Source organism: Dreissena polymorpha, chromosome 15, assembly GCF_020536995.1.
Source record: "Dreissena polymorpha isolate Duluth1 chromosome 15, UMN_Dpol_1.0, whole genome shotgun sequence".
NCBI classification, from domain to species: Eukaryota; Metazoa; Mollusca; class Bivalvia; order Myida; family Dreissenidae; genus Dreissena; species Dreissena polymorpha.
In genome coordinates, this window is record NC_068369.1 from 15,751,834 (window position 1) to 15,770,818 (window position 18,985).

At 34.3% G+C, this 18,985-nt stretch overlaps 1 protein-coding gene and 1 long non-coding RNA gene across 2 annotated transcripts; both read left to right on the plus strand.

Annotated features, from left to right (window-relative positions):
* Positions 1 to 97: 97 nt before the first annotated feature.
* LOC127860934 (uncharacterized) lies at positions 98 to 2,999 on the plus strand. Its single transcript, XR_008039971.1, has 3 exons — positions 98 to 263; positions 469 to 595; positions 2,129 to 2,999. It is a non-coding gene; the product is annotated as an uncharacterized LOC127860934 (long non-coding RNA).
* A 6,556-nt stretch (positions 3,000 to 9,555) lies between these two features.
* On the plus strand, positions 9,556 to 18,702 carry LOC127860709 (uncharacterized). Its single transcript, XM_052398968.1, has 5 exons — positions 9,556 to 9,630; positions 10,836 to 10,905; positions 12,822 to 13,148; positions 14,597 to 14,776; positions 15,772 to 18,702. Coding segments are annotated over exons 1-5 (759 nt in total). The 5' UTR covers positions 9,556 to 9,629; the 3' UTR covers positions 15,953 to 18,702.
* The last annotated feature ends 283 nt before the right edge of the window (positions 18,703 to 18,985 follow it).

Genomic DNA, 18,985 nt, shown 5'->3' on the forward strand with positions numbered 1-18,985 from the left:
TGAATTACAAAAAAATGTTTGTACTCCTGGTCAAAACCAGTTAAACCCAACTTTTCTGAACTAATTGAGAAAATCGGTGATTCCGATAACCATAAAATAAATCATTCAAAATAACTCATCTCGTTTCAAACCTTTCTGGATTAATTTGCGTTTTACGCGACACTCTAGCCGATTAAAACGAACCGACAGGACTTTTTCATACATTTTATGTAATTAAGCAAACAACATATTTTAAAGTTGTTTTTGGATAAGAGTATTTTGTGGTAAGTGTTAATATGGAGCCATCTTAATTTGTTTTAAACAACATACCTGGGTCTTTATCCTAATAAACGCTCCCGCCCTAATAAACGCGCCCCTATCGTAAAATAAAATGTAAGAGTGATCCAAAAAATAGCGCCCCTTTTTCTCGGCTGCTAAGGGGTAAAGTAATTGCATTTTATTGACAGAACATTCTTTTTTATCAACAAGGTACAGTACAGCTCACGCAAAACCAACAAATTCCGCGATCCGCGGAGTTTAACGACATCAAGTGTTCGCGGAGTTGACTCGGCATCGACCATCTGGTTGCCGCGAAGTGGTTGCTGTTGTTATTCTAGTAAGAAGACGATTAGTATGGAAAGGATTGTTTATGATGTTGATAAATTTAATGATGATATGGTGATGATGACGAAGACGATGTCGACTACGTTGACGACGATGACGACGACGACGACGATGATGACGATGATGATGATGATGATAATGATGATGATGATGATGATGATGATGATGATGATGATGATGATGATGATGATGATGGCGGCGTTTAGGATATATAAAGAGCAACTTGCCGTCGCAGTGGTATTTATAGTAGAAGCCTCTGTACCATTATTGTTATTAATTCTTGCGGCAGGAGTATATGAGCCGCGCTCTGCAAAAATGGGGTTTAATCGGTAAGTAGTCTGCTGAACATGCGGCTAATCGGGGACGACACTTTCCATTTGTATGGCTTTTGTTTTGTTTAAAGGAAGTCTATTCCTATCGGAAATCATATTAAACCGGTAATTGTCGTCCCTGATGAGCTAGTGCGGAGTACACAGGCTAGTCGGTGACGATATTTTACGCACATGCATTAAGCCCCGTTTTCCCAGAGCGAGGCGCATATATAGTTCGACTGACAGTGATATGAAGCGCAGTTTGAAAAGTTCAAGTTAAATGGCATTATAGGTATTAGTACGTCTGGACTTAATTGATTAAGTATTTTGGCAAGTAAGAAATATAACAAACATAATCACTTATCACTACAACCAATCTCTTGCACGACGGTTACGATTCATGAATGTGAGAGCAAGGAACGACAACTCTGCAATGAGATTGGGTTGCAGAAACCGGTTATAAATACATTTTTGCTTTGTCAGCGTGAAAAATGTACTTACAATATATTTCTTATGTCCTGTTGACACGTAACAACTTAACTCATTTGTGCCTAGTGGACTTTCCCATCATTCTAAATTGGATCAAGTTATTTCCAAACTTAGGGATGTCTAGTATATTTATTTCTATATTTAGAATATTTCTTACGGAAATTCCTTTAAGCAAACAGCGCAGACCCAGATGAGACGCCGCATTATGCGGCGTCTCACCTGGGTATACGCTGTTTGCCAAGGCTTTTTTTCTAGACGCTAGGCATAAATGGGTTAACACTGTACCTATGTTTCTTTCTAAAGAAAGGTCTATTTCAAGCAAACCTTAAAAATAAGGTATATTGAAATCAGTTTTTGTATGAATTGAACCTGAATGTTTTGCATGGTAATACATATTTTGTATAATGAGTTCAAAATACGGACGACTAATAGCTCGCCAAAACTGATCGTGAAGAATTTGAAAACAAATCACGCATATTTAATTCGGTTCAAACAAAATCAATACTCAACAAAATCAATATTACATATCGAATGAATATTAGACATGATAGATTTAGATTGATTAAGCTACATCTTTCACCGACAACATCATTTTCTGGTAATAATATCGTAAAAAATAAAAAAATTATTCCTACCAGATTCATTTTTCCCGAAAGCTCATAACAGGAAATCTTAACTCGCGTTTAAAGAAATTGTCGTATGTGAACGTATTTTTTTCGTTTCAGCTAGACCCGAAGATGCCTAGCTCCGGTGCATTTTCCCGCCTGTTCTCCTGCCTTTACCAGGTGATGGCGTATGTTTATTTCCAATTCGAGATAACGTCATGCCTTTACGTCATGGACCCGCTCGAAAAGGCCATAGTGCATATCCTTCGAGATCATGAGTTGCCATAACAGTCAGTGCTCACGCTTGTCACGTAATTACACATTGTTCGTTGATAACACACAGTAACAACCAAAGTTCATTTCTGTTTTCATCGAGATTTATTTCCGTTGAGTATTCTCTAACACAACGCTTGCTAATGTACAAGAAATACAATTTTACAGCGCGGCAGCCAACATGGCCGCCACGTCAAGAAGACGTGACAACTCGCCATGTTCTTTCAAATCTAACCGCAGATTCTCTTTTCTACTAACTAAAACACTGCATTTTATTCCCAGGTTAATTTACATAAAATCTACTTGTAATTTCCATTGGTCACCAAGGTCCGGGCTTATTACGGATTGGTTGACTTATTAGAATGTTCTAGAAGGAACAATCTATTCATGTATTTACTTGCTTGCCAAATACTCCAAAATCCAATTACTTTTTATTGATTTCAAGTTTTACTGTTGTGTTTGTCGGTGCAATATTTTGTGTAACCAATGCAATTAAGACTTTCCGATGACCCATTCATCTATGCTATTTCAATAACTATGTGAAGTAATACAAATCTCATGTCTATATGCTGACCCTTTCGTTAATTGAAACTCATTGTGAAGTATATGGTCCTTCGATTCTTTTATCTAAATGACTTTTCATTTTATTGATCCCAATTATACCCCACCCTGGGTGTAAACGTATTTGTGTTCTTACTTGAAATAAATCTTAAATCAGGTCTTAGTTTATGCAAATATCTCCCAAAAATGTATTACTAAATTCTAAAACTTCATCTTAACATTGCATATACATATTATTGAAATAGCCCCTTATTAATTTCCATCATAAGAATAAACTCATTGGAATGAACGATATGTTATAAGCTGTTACATGACACGCTGCTGCCAGACATTATCGCCAATGGCGATTACTTAATACAACTGGCTATTATTTCTTAAAATTGTCTAGAAAAAATGGCGATTATTTTATCCGCCTACATCAAAAATAAATGTGTCTCTATAAGTTTTCTGGGGAATGCGAAACGCCTGTAAATCGGGGCCATACATCAGGAAAAATCAATAACGAGATTACCTGTGTACACACTCGACCCTGTGTATTGTCATACACGTGTCAATAACTTCTGCGGCATCGTGGCCTAGAGCGTTTTTCTGAATCTTTGTCCGACAGATATGATATATTTAAAAAAAAAGTCTTTAATCTCCCAGTGCTTTACCAAGAATCGGTAACTGTTAGATTTTCGTTATTTTTGTTGTTGTTATTTTTTTATAATTAATGTGTTTTTGTTGCTCAAAATACTAATTAACGTTAAAATACTAATTAAAGTTAAAAACATTCGACACTTCTCAAAAGGTAAGTAGTATAAAAACTTGAGTTTTGCAATGTTGCAATTATTCCCGCTTTCGCTACTTTCTGAAAACAGTACCATTTTACGCATGTTGCAAATGTCCACCATGTCGCAATTTTAAATTATGTATCTTTGAGTAAAGTAAAGCACTGCGATATCACATTTTAAAACAATATTTCAACCTATATTGATTGCGTATGATCATTATGTTAACAACCGAATAATTGTAACTTGGCATAGTACCACAAGTAACTATTTCGTAACATACATTTGATATTTTATATTTATATTAATTGATAAGACGACACGTATGTAAATAGTTTGGGATGGGTGTGTACTATTATATATTTTCGTAGCACATTCGTTTAAAATGGTGCCTTATTTCATGTCATTAAGTTCTGACATGTTTCGCGGGTTAAAAGGGTTCGAACATGTGACATTTGTTATTCTTTCGTGGTGGTTACGTGTTGACGACTTGGACATTCGTAAAAACGACACCACACGATCGACAAATAAAGGCGCCGATAATCTGCCATTAGGACATTTACCGTTCTTTTTCAATTGTGCCGTGTTAAAGATCTTACGCCCTCAAAACCCGCTAACACAGAAGTTGGCTTCTAGAGACAATGTGAGACTCGCTCTGGAAAAACTGGGCTTAATGCATGTGCAGGAAGTGTTGTCTTAGATTGGCCTGCACGGACTAATCAGGCTCGATTGGTCATTGTTGGCTCGGGAACTACTTAAATGCACCCCAGGTACTCTTAAGTATATGTAAATGTACACCGGGTAAGGAATATATACCAACACGTACCCGGCCAATTGAGACTGTACCCTAGTTTTATTCTCGCCCAAAATCCGATGTCGTGAAACGCGTTACGGAATACGAAACAGAATACACGTCGAAAAAACCCTGCCTCAACATATTTTGTGTAGTATTTGTTTCGATAATATAGAGGACATTGTACAAAATATTGTAATAAATATGTCAATAATTATTAGGAATAAAAGCCGACAACGACAAATTTTGCGTTAAAATTCGCTAACCTCCGCGCAGAAATTTGACTGGAACCAGCAAAGCTCACATTCTATACATAGATGGTGACGTCACTACGTTATTGTCACCTCTATACTAAGACGCATCACATTCCGCTGGTTTGGGGAATTATGCATCCGCCAAAGTAGTTCTGCGTAGGAATGAAAATGTTAATAATGAAATAAGAATAGTTTTTTTATTGTGTCTTCAAAACGGAATGTTGTTTAAAGAAATGTTATTTAATTATGTTTAAATGTGATTTTGAAACTCTATTAAGACTGATAGCGATTATCAGAAGCAAGATTACCTGACCTACTTTCGCTTTCACTTTTCACTCGTAAAAGAAGTGCTACCCACAATTCCTTTCGCGTTAGTACATAGGTCAATAAGACCGGTGTGTACACAATTGGCAAAGCTCATTGCATGTGAGAGCAAGGAACGACAACTCTGCGTGGATATTGAACATTCGCGGGTACGATTTAGTATATTTACCGTACCCGAGATACATTCTATACATAGATGGTGACGTCACTACGTTATTGTCAGTAAGACCGGTGTGACACAATGACCCGAGATATATTTAAGTATACTTAAGAATATCCGTGGTACATCTTAGTAGTACCCGAGCCGACAATGACCAATCGAGCGCTAATCAGGGACGAAGCTTTCCCTCTTAAACAGGATTTGCTTTAAGACGAATATTAATAAAAACAAGAAAATACAATAAAGGCAGGGCTTTAATTCAGGCTTTTCGAACAGTTTGCAACCTTTTTTCATGACTATTCACATCTTCATTAACTTGAGTTGATTCCATAGAATACGTTTTAGCTCTCTTTTTTATAAATGAGCATGCTACTATTACGTTTCCTTAACCGAATATCAGTCGGTATAATAATAGTTGTCGCAGCTGCTATTTTATTAGCTGCCTTCACCTATATACCCAGCCAGCTGTTGACGACCATGCAGTGTCTGCCGTGGACAATATCTGGACAGCAGCAATATTAACCTAATGTCAAAGTTCGACCTGACTATGTGTGCCATTATGGTATAATGATGAATTATTTTTTCAAAAAAGCAAAAAAATACGTACTAACATGTTAAAAAAAGACCTGAAAATGATGTCGGAGCCCGTTTTCATCATCCCGCGTTTTGGCTTAAAAGTGAAGAATAGACCTCGAACTTTTAGAAAAGCTTCTGACTTTGCACATACACATGTCCTGGGTCATCCGTGTTTTTCAAACCACATGTACCGGGTCATCCGCGTTTTTCGAAACCACTTTGTGAATTGTTCTGATACCAACAAAGTGTTTACCGAAATGGGCGTCATGCTACTTTCTCGTTTTTCTATTGTAAGACAAAATACGATGAGATTGCAGTTATACTGTTAGATTCAACATAATCGCTTTTCTTAACGTGGTTTAAAATAATATTTGATATTTGACATTAGTCTTAAAGTAACATACATACTAAAAATCAACGAAAATTTCCTACAATAATTCGAAAAAGAAAGTAAACACATAACAAATCAATGTTCGTTATAGCAATTAATAGCCAAAATTTCAACGTGAGATGTGGTATGGTAACATTGATTGAACGAGATACAAAATGCTCGATTGTATGTTTGTGTGGTACAATATATTCCATTTTAAAATCCCGCAATGATATCTATTCATACGACAAACGAACACTTACTTGGTACATGAACATGTGTTGAATATTGTCCCGCAAAAAATATAATTTTGTATCTTGTTAAATCTATGTTACCGGACCACATCTAGCGTTTAAATTTTGGCCATTGCTATAAGGAATATTGATGTTGTGTGTGTTAATTTTATGTTTTCGAAATATTATTCGAAACATTCGTTGATCTTGAGGGTTTATGAGCTTTTTTAAAGATGGTAAATACGGGCTCTAGCGTCATAAGGTCACGACCTCGAAGAAGTAACATATCAATGTGATTTGCTTAAGACCATTCAACGCGAGGGACAGCAATGTGATGAGATATATGCCAGTATTTTTTCGATTGTCTTAATTGTAGCTACGGGTGCCATTTATACCATGGTTTATTTGTTTGTTTGTTTTTCGAACGAATATCTGTAAACCTTTTGACTGACGTTTTGTTTTTAATATGACCACCTCTTATATGTTTATCGCTTTTGGTATACCAAAATAGTGTGAATATATGCTTGCTTTTTATAAATGTACATTTCATCCTTTTGTAATGCAAATATACAATGCACTATACATAAAGTAATAGTCTATTTACATGTAAAGTATGCATAGTCAGTTAACGTGAATGTCTTTTTCGCTATATATTATTAGTAAGTATTACCAAAATGTGATTATTCTTGTATTTATTTTCTAATGACGAGATAAATCATTTGTATTGATATTTAAATGTCTGTAACAATTGATGTTTTTATCAATTATGCAAATTTACAATTATATAACATAAGTCATTTTTCCGAGGTTCTAGAATGCGATATCTGTTGTATTGCTTACATTTGTAATAGATATATAAATTCATGGAATAGTTTTATTTCATAAAAAGAGTATTTGTATTTGTTTGAACTTGCCGTTAATAAAAGTCCATTAAAGTACGTGTGTAAGCGCATATTTTCATTTGGGCCCTTTTTGTTCAATAGACAGGCATGATTCACCGTGTTTGGTTACAAGGCATTTTGTGCGATACCCTACTTTTTAACTAACAAATGTTATGATTCTTGTGTATGTTTGCATTGCACAGATACACGCGAGATCTTGTTGAGTTTGATGCAATTACATCTGTTGTTAAGCGGGAATCTTTACATGTGTTTCTGAAATCTCAAATGCCGGTCTGGAATGGAGCGAAGGACCTTGAGGTTTGAAGTCCACTCAACAACTGCATGCTTTTTTTTACTATTCCAGAGTCACACAAAGCATAAAAGTAACGTTCATAAATCATACATCACAAATCTGTTGCTGTCAAATGTTGAACATTTCGCAATAATAATAGAGCAATTGAAATTTGAGAAGAATATCTTTTTATTCAAACATCATGATTTTTTTTATTGCGTGATCTCATAACATCAGAAAAATCATTCACAATGCCATTATCCATAGTTATGATATTCCAATATGTAAAATATTCCCATTTGTATATATAAACGTTCCACATCGAATTTCTTTTCAATTGAATTACCGGTATAATTTTATATAGCACCGCATAATAGTCGAATAAGACGTCTATCCGAATTTTACTACATGTGTATTCACAAGACGTCATTTTTTTCTAATCTTAACACGTCATTAGCGCACATTAATAGCCGAACACACAATAGTATATACTTATAACATCGTAATATACCATGATTAAAATACAAACAAGAAATGCCTCTTAAAATGACGATAGGCAATATAATTTTTGTCCGAAATATACATCAGCACGACCAAGTTTTCCTTACCAGATAGAATTAATTTATGGTTTGGATCAGTTACAGAGTGAACCACCATTTTCACTGAATCATAAAAAGAAAAGTAAGCCCAGAGAAGACAGAAACGTAGTTACCTTGTTCCCAATCCCGTAATTGAAGCATTCGAGTGTCGTTTTTTGTCTAGGCTAAAACATTATCTCTTTCTGGGAATGAATATTGCATTCAAAGCATAACATACCTTATAAAAAGACTAAACGTCGATTACGTGTCTTAACGTCATTGTTATAACCTATTTATAAAGAATGTTAGTTATAATCTTCTATGGTAAGTGTTACATTAGTACATTTAACCGCTCTTGTATGTTTGTATTCTCCAAAAATTTGCGAAATTGTATTGGTAATCAACGTTACATATGCATATAGTCTACTAATCGCAAGAAATTTAGCTAAAACTTATCATAGATAGCATCACCAAAAACAACGAACGGGTATAGGATTCCGAACGTATTAGCATACAAAGAATTCAAAGAATGGATATAACCTTAACAAACTAGGTCAATGTAGAATGTAAAAAAAGTATGCATAAACCCTTTTTTTTTTGCAAACTCACAATTATTTGTTCATTTTCACTAAGCAGTCTTGACATTCAGACACACGAAACCTGCTATAGTAAACGTCAAATTATGATACTTTTTGCAAAACTTGCTTGCACAATTCTGTCGTTGTGTGTGCGTCCCGAGTCGTAGGGTGTGATAGAAATGCCACCCTCTATCTATTGAATGCATGACTATAAAAAAAACACTCACTTTTCGTTAATATGGTCCACTTAAAGGACTATCAATCCTTATTTTGAGAACATGTCCGCAAATAAGCTATTTATGGTTGGACAAAAACCCCGGGCGTGTAACTTCCCAAATTTTAGGGTAGGGGTGTGTCCCACTGAGACTTCCGAATTGTGATCCATTTTTTATACCGGAACTCTGATAAAGTAGACCCATTTTGATAAAAGATTTTTGAAACTGCAGATCCATTTGTATACGATACCATTGAGAAAGTGGACCCATTTCAATACAATAATATTGATAAACTGGACCCATTTCAATACTAGAACTTGATAAAATGGACACATTTCATACTAGAATTTTAATCTCTATCATATCAATACAATATTGAATTTGCTATTATATCCCGTATTATATCTTTATTTGTACATTTTTATACCCATTTATATACAAGAATGAAATTTATCATACCCATTTTGATACTGATACTTTCATATATATATATATATATATATATATATATATATATATATATATATATATATATATATATATATATATATATATATATATATATATATATATATATATATATATATGAAGTTACCCGCACCCCCCCCCCCGGGACAAAAACGGAACCAGTGTAAAGTAAAATTATTGTTAAGCGGTCAACGCCTAACACATAGTTCTGTGTAACCTTATCAAGCACCTGCTAACAAGGCTTGAACGAAGGAGATCGGTAGTGAGGAATATTGTACATATTTGGTTGAAAAAAAGTAAGTAATTATAAAGATTGCTTATAGTTCAAATGTATAATATTTCATAACAATAGCATAATATTATTATTAGTCTATCTGTTAAAGGAACTTAGATATAATAAAAAACAAACCCATCAGTGTCACTGAAGCGCAATGTTTACATCGCCTATAGTCCTAGCAACCACTTAAAAATCGTTATTAAACGATTATTTGCGTAGCCTCCATTGCAATTTATAAGGAAGTCCGTAAAATTAGTATTGAATCACACAATTTTACTAATCGTTTAAGTTTAACTCTTTTTAAAGATGCAACAGTAACTAATTACATTGGGTAAACAAACATTAAAAATATATAAACTTAACCAATTACATTATTTCAAGTTCTTCTTGAATGCTCTGAGCTGTTATGATTACATACCTACAGCCAGTTGCAATAATCCAACTCCCAGCTATTGACCCTTCTGGTCAGTGGGAGTTGCAACTGATAAAGCCTTTTTCATGGAAAGTTCTGCCATGAATCCAGGCGGCACTTTAATCCGTACCATTAGCAACATAACCTATTTTTTGGCAATAATAAACACAATAAATAAATCCTAAATGTGCAAATTAAAACAACTTAACAATATATGGTAAGCTCGCATAATAGCAATGTAATCCAATGTTTCCAAAGTTTCAAACACGTTAACAGTTTCTTTTAAATGTGTTTTACGATGGACAGAGCCCAGTATTCCGAATTCAAAAATACACTATCTACTATCTCAGAAATCTTCTGTGAGATAGATCCTGTGTTTAATCAACCAATTGTTATATACTGACTTTCTCCGGAACCGCAATAAGATATATAATAAGACCGAATCATCAACTCAAAACTTTGGCTTTTGGTTTGATAATGGAATTTGTGTAACGTTTTTGTTTTTGAGTAGTTTCACAAATGACTTGCAAATTGATGTTGATGATAACAGGTATTGTGTTTTTACGATGTATTGGGTTGATAAAACTCAATTTGACATACATGAGAGTTGAGACATAAATTAATATTTGGACATGAAACAAGGATTTATCAGGAAGAACTCTGAGCTGTATGTAGTACTATGTACTCATAAAAGCTCAGAGCATTCCAAAAAAAAACAACGCAGAATCAATAGCTGGGAGTTGGAATATTACAACTAACAATATCACAAAATTATTCAAACCAATTGTTTCCTTTAATGTTTTATTTTTCAGTGCCTTGTTTACCAGTGAGGAAAAAGGTGATACAACCTGTTGAAACACAGCCAAACAAAACTGTTAGCAGGTAACATCTTATGCTGTATCCCTTTTGATTTGTGGGTTATTTTTAGCTCACCTGAGCAAAATATGCTCATGGTTAGCTTTTGTAATCGCCTTTTGTCTGTCATCCGTCAATATTTGCCTTGCAAACACTGTAGAGGCCACATTTTTTGTCGAATCATCATGAAATTTGGTCAGAAGATTTGTGCTAATTATATCTTGTTGTAATGATATTATATCACAAATATTTTATACATATATGGCCATGCATCAGTATAAAAATAATTATAAACCTTTGTTCTTGAGATTTGTTTCTTTATTTTCAACAAAATAATTATTGTGTTCGTGTTGTCAAACTGCTTCCTTGAAAGTAAAGTCCTCCATGAGTTGTGGATTCTTATTGGCTGTTCCAATTTAAATATATGCATGCAGGGCCCTCAATCTGTCAAATTCAGCGTATTCCCCCATCAGAAAAGTATACTATTTTCCCCTTTTGGGGGGAAAAATTCCCCTTAAAAAAAAAAAATAAAATATAAAAAAATTAAAAAAATGTTTCTCATGATTATTATATCTCAATTCTATTTTAATTAAATCTTGTCAAACATATTTATTTATTAAAAAAGCAATGAATATAGTGCAAACATGTACAAATGTAATAATAAGAGAGTAAGTAAAAAAATCCCCCAAAAAGGGAAAAGCCGCGTGAATTTCCCAGGCTATGGGTAGAGACCCGCTTCCCCTCAAATGGATTGAGGGCCCTGGTATGTTTAAAATAGACATTGCAGGATAGGTTTCTATCTATGATTATTGAATTGAAGCCATGCTCTGTGAAAAGCTGTTTAATGAATGTGCGTAAAGTGTCTTTCCAGATTAGCTTGTGCAGTCCACACAGACTTATCAGGGACAACACTTTCCGCTTTTATGATATTGTTGTTAAAAAAAGTCTCTTCTTAGCAAAAATCTAGGCGGAAATTGTCACTTTACGCACATGCATAGATCTTCCTTTTCACAGAGCACGGCGCATTTGTAAAAAAAATGTAAACTGACTCTGTAGTGTGGAAGTATATCATAGGATTGTGTGTTTATATAAAGGAAGAAATATTGTTGGTATTTAACAAGAAGGTATCAAGTTATGATGAATTACAATATTCATCAGTTTTGGAATTTTCAATCAGCAAAACAAATTTGACAGTGTCAATTTTTTTTTACTAAAACGAATGCATTAATATGTGTGAACCTTCTATCAAGTGATTTTAAACTATCTTATTACCTTACTCAAAAAGGACCCGCAACTCAACAAAAATAAGCTTAATCTGCCATTTTGATGATCGGGTCCAGTCCTTATGTGATATATGTATGTTGAGGGTGTAGTTGTTGCTTTGTTTAATTTAAATGAAAACAAAATATTAACAACTAAAACGAGCTGTGAAATATTGCTGTTGTTTCCAAAATGGTGATTAATGTTGTATGATGTGTCTATTAGAACAAATACAGTACTTAATTACTTTATTGAATTTTGTTACTATTTTGTGCCAATAATTATTACATGTAGTGATGTTAATTGAACACAATTTTAATGATTTGGGATTACTTCCTTAAGCAGTGAAAAGAATAAAATGTGGGATTTCCAAGGCTTTCTCTGCCATTTGCCAAATTAGCCAATGGCTACAAATAAAATAAATTGGCTGCCAAAAATCCATTTGGCAACAAGGTTTCTACGTTATCACCCATAAAATATCCAAAATAGTAAGTATTACCACATAAAAAGATAAGTTTGGCTATGAAAAAAATTTTGAGCCATAGGGAGCCCTGAATTCATTATGTACATATCTATAACCAAAGATGCAATGTTAATGTTCCTTAAAAATTATCTTTTGTAACATGTAGTTTGAAAAAAAATATAAGTAAGTTGCTTCAATTAAAAATCATTATCAATTAAAGGTATGGGGAAACTGAAATACGCTTTGTCGGTCGTGGTTTACCGCAGCGAGACATGTACAAGGGGAAACAGAAGGATCTGAATAGGGGCCGGCCCCTTCCTGAAGTCCCTCAAGAAGAATTGAGACCAGAGGCCCCAGTTAGAATCCATCAGATGCATACACAAGTAGCAACGCGGCAACCAGAATATAATCAGCTCGACACCTCCATGGTTTCATCAAAAGCACCATCCGTGATTTCATCAAAACCACCAACATATAGGTCTTCTAAACCAATAAGCCTGGACTTCTTTATCAGTGTTCCAATTTTCAATGAGACATTTAATCACAGGTATGTAACAGGGTTTTTATTTGCAAAGTAATTTTTTCGACTTTTTGTTGTTTGTCTTTAAAGGGACCTTTTCACAGATTTTGGCATGCATTGAAGTTTGTCATTAAATGCCTGATATTGATAAATGTAAACATTGGATCTATAAAGCTCCAGAAAAAAAAATATTAAAATTAAAGAAAGAAAAAGGTAACCCTCAACTGGGCTCGAACCACTGACCCCTGGAGTAAAAGTCTCAGACCACTGCACTCGACCATCCATGCTTATACAATGTGTTATGTATTTTATACTGGTAGTGTCACAAAATATAACAACAATAACAGAACTCTCCAAATTATTCAATCGTTTCTGGTTGCAACACTTAAAATTGTTCATGTTTTTAAATTGTTAAAAGATGCATATAATGGATATTTTAGAAAATTATAAATGTTCAGTATTACTGTTTCCTCACAATTATCATAAGTACAACGAACATTTGTGAATCTGAAACAATTTTTTTTATTTTGTCAATTTACCAAAATGTGAAAAGGTTCCTTTGAAATAAAGAACAATTGTGAGTAGAAATCTGCTGGATGTTATCACAACACATGAGCATTTGTCCAATTTATGAAATGTCATCACATTTTAACACTTATTTTTAGCTAAAATAATTATTTTTTCACAATTCAAATTATTTGGAAACCCATATTAACCCCTGTAATAATTTATCAAATTCTTGAACAGATAAACTGTACATCATTATCGTTTATTGACTGACATGTGTTTTTACAACGGAATGATGGTCATAAAATTGGCTGACAAATTAAAGAAGTCAGTTGGCATTACTATCAGCTTGTTTTTTTCACCGTAAATAGCAATAAAAATGGTGTATTTGCACCATTTCAATTGTTTCTTACATCCACAAGCAACAAACTGCCTGTTTAATGCATCCACAAGCAACAAACTTCCTGTTTAATGCACCCACAAGCAATAGATTTCCAGCTTAATGCATCCACATGCAACAGCCTTCCTGATAAAAGCATCCACAAGCAACAGACTTCATAGCATCCACAAGCAACAGACTTTCTTTTTTTTTCAGCCACAAGCAATAAACTTCCTGTTTAATGCATCCACAAGCAACATATTTCCTGTTAATGCATCCGCAAGCAACAGACTTTCTGTTTAATATGAAGCCACAAGCAACAGACTTCCTGTTCAAAACATCCACAAGCAACAAACTTCCTGTTTAATGCATCAACAATCAACAGACTTCCTGTTTAATGCATCCACAAGCAACAGACTATCTGTTCAATGCATCCACATGCAACAGATATCCTGTTTAATACATCCATAAGCAACATAATTTTCCTGTTTTATGCATACACAAGCAACAAACTTGCTGTTTAATACATCCACAAACAACATAATTCTTTTAATACAATAAATACTGATCATGCAAAACATATCTACAGCTACCGCAAGAAGAAGGAGTATGTCTATGTACATGGGCAGGATGACGAAGGGTCGCTTTACCATCAGTCTCTGCGTAGCGGTTCTAGCTTACGTGACCTTCGCAGCTCTGGCAGACAGAACACTTCACACTATGAAACCATCGAGGCAATTAGGAGGCCGCGACCCTTGTCACAGCATAGGTGAGTCAATTAATTCAAATCTTGCTCTGGGGAAAAGGGGCTTACTGCATGTGCGTAGTGTTTAATCCCAGATTAGCCTTTGCAGAATACACATGCTGATCAGGGACTACACTTTACGCCTTGAGTGGATTTTTGTTATGAAGATTCTCCCTCCAAACAAGAAATTCCATACAAGCAAAACATGTCATCCCTGATTAGCCTGTGCAGATTTTCATTACATTTTTCCAGAACTAGGGTCATTTGTTTCGTTTTTATGTCCTCTGATCAAATGATTGGGGGTATATTGTTTTTGGCCTGTCTGTCTGTCATTCTGTCTCCAAATTTAACCTTGGTTAAGCTTTTTCAATAACTTTTGCAATATTGAAGATAGCAACTTGATATTTGGCATGCATGTGTATCTCATAGAGCTGCACATTTTGAGTGGTGAAAGGTCAAGGTCATCCTTAAGGTCAAAGGTCAAATATGGCTTCAAAGCGGCGCAGTAGGGGGCATTGTGTTTCTGACAAACACATTTCTTGTTGTTGAAAAGATACTTCTTTCAAACAAGAAATTCCATAAAAGCAAAACATATCATCCCTGATTAGCCTGTGCAGATTTTCATTACACCCCGTTTTCCCAGAGCTAGGGTCATTTTTGTTTCGTTTTTGATGAAGTTTTTGTCCGTAGTTCAGTCCTATCAATGAGGTCAGTGCAGAAAGACCTTGGTAAGCTGGTTTATCAGAACTAAGGGCACATGCTTATGCAAGTAGCTGCCAGCTACCCTGCTACTTGAATCAAAGGTTGGCGGAAAATGAATGTAGTTAATATTGAGTAAATACCATCAAACCAGGATAGATGCTGAAAAAATTGACGCCACACTTATAATTTGTACAGTGTTCTCTAATATCGCATTACACACAGTGCTTAAGGTTTTTAAAAGCTTATATTTTTGTTAAAACAAGTCCATATTGCTATGTTTTTCATGGAATTGTATAGTTTCTTGTATTTTCTAACAGACCCATGTCGCGAAATGCTGCAAGACGGCCGATGTCTGGAAGTGTTGCTTCGTACAACACTATGTCCTCCCGCGGTACTTATGGGTATGAATTGGAAACCTTCGAGAGACCTGTAGTCTTAAAAAAGGGCCACCACCAAGATGGTATCAGCCTCGACTCTGACGACGAAGATACGCGTTAACCGTTTCATCCTCTGATACAAATATTTATGCGTTTGTAGGCCTTTAGAATATTAAAATAGACAAAAGACCTTTCTTACTAGATTCAAGTGTTAAAAGCCTAACATACAACCCTGAGCTGAGCGGTAAGCAGCATGCAATCTGAACAGACTAGGAGTTACTCGCAGGCTGGTATGGTTTTATGCTGGTTGCATATACATGTAGCCATTTTTAATTCGCTGAATATGCCTTTACTTCTTAATGAACCTTTAATCATATTATGCTCAAATGTACAACTTGTATCAAATGATACATAAAAACTCTTAGCACTCAGCATTTTGATGCTAAAATAACGTGTAAAACTTAAAATCATTACTATTTATGACACATTAATTTTCATTGATATCACCAATGGACCGATCCAGGAATTTAACACATGAAAATAACTGACGCAAATTTCCTTTTTTATTTCAAATACAGAAATCTTAGAATTTATGTGGCCATTTTTTTAACCACAAAATTTATGCTGAAAAATATATATAGTTTTTCTCTATACTTAGTATAAGCTGTTAAGAAATTGGTCAAATGATATTTATTTTAAAATTTATTTTATTAAGGTGCTAAAGGCTTCACTTATTATGAATGATAAATGTTTGTTATATATAAATACAGTAAAGTAGTCAATTTATATTAAGTTGTTGTGGCATTTGTTTATGATATAAGGCATTTTTTGTTATTTAGGATAAATAAAAGAAGTCATTTTACAAAAGTTGTGTACAGTGTTTGGTATTTTTTGCATTATTATGACTGATTGGTATTGATTGATTTTGATATTTAAATGTCAATATTTTTTATGCCCCCGGTAGGGTGGCATATAGCAGTTGAAATGTCCGTCAGTCAGTATGTCAGTATGTGTGTATGTCAGTCTGTCCGTCCGTCCGGAAAAACTTTAACGTTGGCCATAACTTTTGCATTATTGAAGATAGAAACTTGATATTTGGCCTGCAAGTGTATCTCATAAAGCTGCACATTTTAAGTGGTGGAAGTTGAAGGTCAAGGTCATCCTTCAAGGTCAAAGGTCAAAACAAACAAAAAATCAAAGCGGCGTTCTCATGAAGCTGCACATTTTGAGTGGTGGAAGTTCAAGGTCAAGGTCATCCTTCAAGGTCAAAGGTAAAAAAAAGAAAAAAAATATTTCAAAGCGGTTTTCTCATTAAGCTGCACATTTTGAGTGGTGGAAGGTCAATGTCATCCTTCAAGGTCAAAGGTCCAAAAAAAATCAAAGCAGCACAATAGGGGGCATTGTGTTTCTGAAGAACACATCTCTTGTTTAACTCTTATTTATGAAAATCAGAAAATAAAAGATTTTTTGTTGATGATAGAAATTTTCTCGGATGTAAATTATGTATATTTTTTTTTTAAACATTTTATCGGATTCTCTGTTTTTCTATTTTTATGATTCTCTGTGCATTACAGGTATTTCATAATTCTGTTGTGTTTATTTGGTAATTTTGCCAGTTGTTCAGATCTGTTGCAGATCGTTGTTTTGTGTTACATACAATTTGTTTTGTATTTAAGTAGTTTTTACTTTTTAGCTTTGATTTTGATGATTTTTAAGTGTATTTTGTAAGAAGAAAATTTATGCTCTATGCTTAATATTTCATTTGGAAGAAAACAATTTGTTGTGTTCGTAAATACTCAGCATTCAGTATTCTGCAATTTGTTGTAGATGTTCTTGTATTTCATCTTGCCTTTCTGATATTATTATAGTTATGTATTCATCCCATTCCTTTAGTTTCCCATTTTGTTTCAGTTTTGATAGTTTTATTTATAGAGATATGTTTACACATATAGTCCAATCTGTGTGCAGCAGCCAGGCAAGGGAAGTGATCAGAGTGGCTATTTTATGGCAGTTACTATATAAGTCTCATTCTAGTTCAACGAAACAAACTCCAAATTAGTTAATATCTCACCTCCTTCAAAAATTACCTAATCCAATTGGCTTAGAGCGGTCACGTGCCCATGGTGTATTTTCCATACACCCTGAGTAATTTCCATACACCCCTAGTAATCGAGTAGCCTGTTGCTCTTGTATGGTATGAAATTACTGAGGTTGTATATCTCATACACCATCAGTTACTAACAGTGTAGCTAATTTAACGAATCATTTAATAAGTGATAATTATTTTTTTAAATGTTCATACTCTGTATTTACGTCATGTGACTATAAGACTCAGCTGTTATAAATTTATAATAAGACTGATTTTTGTTACGGGGAATCAAGCCTGACTGCGTACGCAAGGTGACCGCCATACATAAATGAACACTAAATAAGGCTTTACTGTAGAGTAATACACGCTTTTTCTTGCTCCGGTGGTTGGATTGATGAGACAGTCCTTTTGTCCAGATATCGTTTCCAATCTGTAATTTTTAATTGTTTAATATGACTTAATTTTATTCATTCCCATCACGAGACAATATGCTGTGCTCATCTTTCTTTGCATAGATGTAAAGGTCACAATTACAGTGGCCATACACTTTCACCACTCTGCAACCTGTTCGTGTATGGTAGGATTTTAATACAACCATAATAAATCCGTCCCATTAAACTCCCATGCTCCGTAATCAAGGTAATATAATTTTGTCTCCTCCCTTCAACTTTGTATGCCCCCATGTAGTGCCAAGTATCATTGTATTTTACTTTTGTAATACTTTTTGAATTTTATACAATCTCTTTGTTATATATTTAGGTGTAATAAACTGTAGTAAAGAATGTGTTGCTTTGAAATCGTTCTTGCAATTTAAGGTGAAATTTTAATTTTAGCTTTTGTAGAAATTTTGCAAGTTTAATTTGCTTAATGATGATCTTAGGAAATATTGCAAATAAATGGTGCAAGTTTCTGCTAAAATATCAACAGTTACAGATGCATTAAATAATACATATCCCTGTGTTTTACACTTATGATACGTGTAAGAAAAAAAATACCCATACCAAAAATTGATTCTTCAATTCACTACTCCAGTGGGATTTGCATTCTTGCCTCAAACTAATTTCC